General features: G+C 32.2%; 1 protein-coding gene across 1 annotated transcript; it reads left to right on the plus strand.

Annotated features, from left to right (window-relative positions):
* The first annotated feature begins 878 nt into the window (after positions 1 to 878).
* LOC111403525 (secoisolariciresinol dehydrogenase-like) lies at positions 879 to 2,250 on the plus strand. Its single transcript, XM_023032067.1, has 3 exons — positions 879 to 1,034; positions 1,365 to 1,856; positions 1,961 to 2,250. The coding sequence occupies exons 1-3, from the start codon at positions 997 to 999 to the stop codon at positions 2,223 to 2,225; spliced, it is 795 nt and encodes a 264-aa protein (XP_022887835.1). The 5' UTR covers positions 879 to 996; the 3' UTR covers positions 2,226 to 2,250.
* The last annotated feature ends 3,902 nt before the right edge of the window (positions 2,251 to 6,152 follow it).

Consider the following 6,152-nt stretch of genomic DNA (forward strand, 5'->3'; position numbering starts at 1 on the left):
CTTCTATCGCTACTGTATGACCTTTCTAAATAGAAGAAATTGGTAATTTTTCAATCAATCTTAGATTATAAGCATATGTAACGTACTGAAATCGCACACTATATTATATAATATTTTAACCTATTTTGAATTTTGAATTTTTATTCAATATTGTTCGATTTAATATATTGAACATGCCACCAATATTCGTAATAGGGGACTCCAAAAGTTAGTCTCTTCAAGGGAAAATAAATTGATCATTACTTGTAACTTGATTTTATTTAGTCATTCTAAAACAAATTCCTTAAAATGATTGGATGGAAGGGTGATAGGTAACCTTCCTACTTATATAATTCGCCGCATCAATTTTAATCTAAAATTTCAATTCTTCGACCCCCTCTTACAAAATAAGCCTTTTTACCATTCTACAACTGAATTAATTCTTTTTCTACTGCATTTCTATGTCATGACCACTAATATTTTTCGATTAAGAATCGAATAATTCTCATCTCATGTGAATCCAATATTATTGAAGGAAAATCATTCCTTTTGTCAACAATATCTTTGTCATTTACTCTAATAACATTAAATCAATTTTAGAACTTAGACCTATTACATTGGTTTTAATTAGTCATTTTCAAACAAATATCCTAAAATGGTCCCGTGGAAGGATGATAGTGCGGCTTCTTGTTTACAGCTTTCGTGAGGTTTTGATTTGAGATTCCAATTCTTTCTATTTTAGCAAAACATATAGAATTTTGTATTTGGCCTAGTCTACCACGCAATTATTTATTTTCCACCATATCCTTTTTTCATAGCCACACATCTATTGGGATAAGAAACCAAGTAATCTTCCAATTATTATATAGGGAAATCCGATTTTTCTCTCAACGATGACTTTAATTATCATTTACTCCCCAGTAACAATCCATTATATAAGAAACTTGATAAACGATAGATTTATTCTAATTGAAATTGACTATCTTTAAAGCTATTTCATTTTCTCTCATTAAAGCCATGGGAAGCAGTTCAGTTCTCTCAGGTATAGCTAAGAGGTAAGCAGAAATACAATCCTTTCATCGTTTTCAAGAAAAAAATTATTCTATACACTTATCATTTCGACCACTGATTGATCTTCAAGATCAATGAATTGGGGATGATGTGTTTGTGTTCTTCCCTTATCGTTTTGAGGCAAATTTTCTATGATGTATAAAGAAACTTTTGGGGTTCTTATCTAAGTGACACAAACTAAGAGATACGAGATCATGTCATAGTGAGAGTGAACTGACTGTAAATACGGGTGTTTGCTTTACGTTTTTCGATGTATGATTGCGCTAAAGGTTTAATTCCTAACAACTTGACCCAAATGTTCCCTCACATGGCAGATTGGAAGGCAAAGTAGCCCTAATTACAGGTGGAGCAGGAGGGCTTGGATCCGCTACAGCGGACTTATTTTGTCAACATGGTGCTAAAGTCTTGATTGCTGACATCAAAGATGATCAGAGCCATACGATCTGCAAAAACATATCTCCATCAAATGCTTCTTTCATCCACTGTGATGTTACAAATGAATCAGACGTCCAAAATGCAGTTAACAGGGCAGTTTCAATGCACGGAAAACTTGACATCATGTTCAACAATGCAGGCATCATGGACGTTAAAAAACCCGACATTCTAACTAATGATCGAGCCGATTTTGAAAACATTCTTCGAGTAAATGTCACAGGTGCATTTTTGGGAACTAAGCACGCTGCACGAGTCATGAAACCGGTCGGCCAAGGGAGCATAATCAACACAACTAGTGTTTGTTCGGTTATGGGGGGCGTTGCTACGCATGCTTATACATGTTCCAAGCATGCACTGTTGGGTCTTACCAGGTGTTCGATATTATCGTAATTTAGCCGAGCATATTCATATATTCTCATTTTTGAAGTTTTTTCCTACTTTATCGAATAATATATTGCATCTCATTTATCGACAGGAACACTGCGGTTGAGTTAGGACAACATGGGATTCGAGTTAATTGTGTGTCACCATATGCATTTCCTTCATATCAATCGAGGACATTGTTAGGGCTAAAAGAGAATGAATGGCTGGATGATAAATATTCAAATTTGAAGGCGGAGGATGTGGCTCAATGTGTCGTGTATTTAGCAAGTGATGAATCTAAGCTTGTGAATGGGCATAATTTGATGATAGATGGAGGTTTTACACTTGTAAATTCAACTCTTACAATGTTTTCTTAATAAAACAAAATGTACTTCTAATCGATTTTGTATTTGTTTGTTACATCACATTTGATATGTATGTTTGAAAAGGCTCAGATACACGATATTAAACTTAAGATACAATCGATCTTTAACATAACAAAAAATAAAACTTGCAGAAGTTAAAGATTGAACATAGAATTTTACGGCCGAAGCCATGGAGGTTCGGTGACCTTCTTAACACCTAATCCCTTGTTGAGCATCCATTAAAATAGATATTGCTCGATTGCACTATAAAACCCTAAAATCGACAACAAAGATTACAAAGTTCAATACACAGATATGGTTCTAAAGACTTATCTCTTCTACAGGAACCAACAGATTTGACGAGAATCACACAAGAAACCTCAGATCTCTTCCAAAAAATTACAGCACAAGAACCCTCTCATTCTTACAATTTTCACTCTACAAAATACAAGTATCAAGGCTAAAACATTAGACCACGGTCTCGAATGAGATGTTCAGCAAAAAGAAAACAGATTGAAAACCTAGCCAATGAGAGTCAAACTCTCTAGAACTCTCTCTATGTCATAAGCTAGAATGAAGAATTCAATCAGTTAAAATGAATCAACGCCAAATGAACATAATCACCATGTTCAATGTGCCAAATCAAACTACCACTATTAGGACAAATGTCATCATCCAAATGAAGCATCCCATTAGTAAAGACTATTTATTTGTCCCTATTTCTAGCAAAATCAGAATTAGTAAAACCCTTTAAAGTCACCATTTCTTTATTCATTTTAAATACAAGACTAAAATTTGATGTACCTTTTAGGTATCTTAAAAGCAATTTTAAAGCATTCCAATGTTTTTCCCTAGGATTTACTCATAAATATACTAAGTATGCTAATGCTAAAAGTAAGATTAGGGTTGGTACATACCATCAAGTACATAACAAATCCAATCATATTAACATTAGGAATTCTTGACATTCTATCAAATTCCTCATCACTTTTGGGACAGAATTCAGATGAAAGCTTAAAATGATTAGCAAAAAAGCAAGGTCACATGTTTGCAGTCAAGCATATTAATTTTTTTTCAAAATTTTGACCACATAGTCATGTTGATTTAGAAATAACATGTCTTTTTCTTTATTTTTAAAAAACTACATGCCAATGATCTTTTTGGCAGCCCCAAGATCTTTCATGTCAAATTCACATTTAAGTTTTTGTTTGATGTACTCGATTTCAGATTCATTATAACTGGCAAGTAACATATCATCCACATAAAATAATAAGAAAAGAGAATTTTTACCTCTTTTACCTTTATAGTATAGACATGTATCATAATTGGTTCTTTAAAAATCAAGTTTCAAAACAAAAGTGTCAAATCTTTTGTACCAAGGCTTGTTTTAAGCCATACAGTAGTTTCTTCAATAGATAAACTACATTTTCAGAATCTTCTTTTACGAAACCAATATGCCTCATCTAAATCACCATAAAGAAAAGTAGTTTGACGTCTAGCTGATCAAGTTTCCATTTAAATTGAGCAACAAGGGCTAGAATGCATCTAATAGTGGTGTATTTAACAACATAGGAGAAAATTTCATTATAGTCTACAACCTCATTTGTGTAAAACCTTTTGTCAGAAGTCTAGCCTTATATCTCACATTTTTATTTTTCCCCCTCCTTTTATTTAGTAAATCCACTTGCAATCAATTAATTTATGATTTCTAGGCCTTTCAATCAAATTTCAAATATTATTCTTAAGGAGTGAAGACATCTCATCTTCCATAACAGTTATCCAATTTTTAGCATCTTTTCTATTAATGGCATCATCATAGGAGTTTGGCTCGTTTCGAATTATTCTTGATATGTAAATAGTGAAACAAAATCATCACTTTCAAATCTAGCGGGTAGTCTAATATGTCTTCTCTCCCTATCTCTTATGAGTTGATATTCATCAAGGGAAAGAGTTGCAAGATCAGCTTGGTCATTAAAATCAGTGACTTGATTATTTTCCATTTCAGTTAAGATGATATTTTCATTAGGACCAGTTTCAGTCATGGCAGTAACAATAGTCTCCACCTTAATTTGAGCATTCTTTCTAGTAAAGTTGTTTTATTTTCCTTCTAAGTATAGTATAATAGACTCATTAAAAATGATATCTCCTACATCAATTACCTTATCACCTTTTTCACTTTTGACCCATAATTTGTAGCCTTTCACATTTTCACCATAATCCAAGAAAATATATTTAAATGATCTAGGTTCTAATTTACCAATATTTTGATGAGCATATACAACATAACCAAATATTTTTAGGTGAAAATAATCAACAGGATATTTAGATCAAACAGATTAAAGACTATCAAAATTCAAGGCACTAGTAAGACTTCTATTAACAAGAATGCACCAGTTCTTACAGCTTCACTCCAAAATAATTTAGGCAAACTCGAACTTAAGAGCATGCATCTCACCTTGTTTAATAAAGTTTTATTTATTCTCTTAGCTATGGCATTTTATTGAGGGATATAAGTAATTGTTTTATGTCTTAATATGCCACACTCTTTATAGAAATTGTTGAATTCATAATTGCGGAATTTCAAAACCATTATCAGTTCTTAAAACTTTTATCTTATGATCACTTTATTTTTCAATTTGTATTTTACAATCGTTGAAAACAAAAAAGGTTTCATCTTTTGACTTTAATAAGAAAATCCAGATTTTTCCTGAGAAATCTTTAATGATCAAAAGATAATATTTAAAGCCAGATAGGGTGCATACAGAAGCATGACCCCACAATCAGCATACAAGTATTCAAGTATTTGTTTGGATTTATGAATTCTAGGTAAGAAGGAAAGCTTGTGTTCTTTGCCTATCACGCATTGTTATAGGGACTACCAAGATTTTGATTTTCAAAAACTCCTTTATTTTGTAATGCTTTTAGACTTTTCTTGCCATTGTGACCAAGTCTTTCATGCCATAATTTTGAAAAAGTAAAGTTCTAAGTCAATGCAACTACAGTCAATCCAAGTAAAGGTTTTGCTTTAAGAAAATAGAGACCATGTTTCTTAAGGATACTAATGATTAAGTCACTACCCCTAAGAATTTTTATATGTCATTGACCTAGTTTTACGTCAAACTCCATGTCATCTAACATATCTAGAGACACCAGATTCCTTTCTAAGTCTGGAACATATCTAGTTCCTTTCAAATTAGAATATAACCATTTTTAAGCAACAATTTTAGAGTTCCTATTTCACTTACTTTACTGGTCATATTATTACCCATTATAATTTGCCCACCAGACGTGGAAAAATAGCCTAAATCAAGGATCCATTCATTACTAAACTTCTTTTCAACATTAACTTAAAACCAACCCGTCTTCAACTTTATCTTTATTATAAACTAATGTAGCATTCCATCATCAAATTTCTTTTCTTTTGATTCATTTTTCTTTTTATAACAATCTTTAATAAAGTGTCTCAATTTCCCATCGTAAAAATATTTCTTACCCTCAGCCTTGTTTTTGGACTTACTCTTGTCACTCTATTTGCTTTTGTTTTCATTGAAGGTCTTAGAGTGACAATTAGGTTTACCAGAATCCTTTCCTCTTACCAACAAGGTGTTACCACTGTGATTCTCCTTAGATTCAGATTTAATTTATAGAGCTTTTATTCTTTAGGGCATTCATAATTACATCAATAGTAAGTTCTGCCCTCCCATACTCTAAGGCAATCTTAACGTCTCTATATCTATCACTAATGGAGTTCAACGGAACTATAGTCAATTGATCTTTTGAAAGTTTTTCATCACAGTTAGCTTAGTCTTGGGTCAATTTTGTAAACCTATTCAAGTTGCCATCCAGATCAATTGAGGGACCTATTTTAAAAGAAAAGAGTTATTTTAACAAATAACATTTGTTTGGGATAGTCTTAGTCACATATTGAGTTTCAAGTTT

This window comes from Olea europaea, chromosome 11, assembly GCF_002742605.1.
Source record: "Olea europaea var. sylvestris chromosome 11, O_europaea_v1, whole genome shotgun sequence".
In the NCBI taxonomy this organism is placed as follows: domain Eukaryota; kingdom Viridiplantae; phylum Streptophyta; class Magnoliopsida; order Lamiales; family Oleaceae; genus Olea; species Olea europaea.

What these genes read in the sequence shown, in the direction of transcription:
- LOC111403525 (XM_023032067.1), top strand. Translation starts at nt 997, where the DNA reads ATGGGAAGCAGTTCAGTTCTCTCAGGTATAGCTAAGAG. An exon ending in CTCTCAGGTATAGCTAAGAG is followed by an intron (nt 1,035 to 1,364) that starts GTAAGCAGAAAT and finishes CTCACATGGCAG; the next exon opens with ATTGGAAGGCAAAGTAGCCC. An exon ending in GCACTGTTGGGTCTTACCAG is followed by an intron (nt 1,857 to 1,960) that starts GTGTTCGATATT and finishes ATTTATCGACAG; the next exon opens with GAACACTGCGGTTGAGTTAG.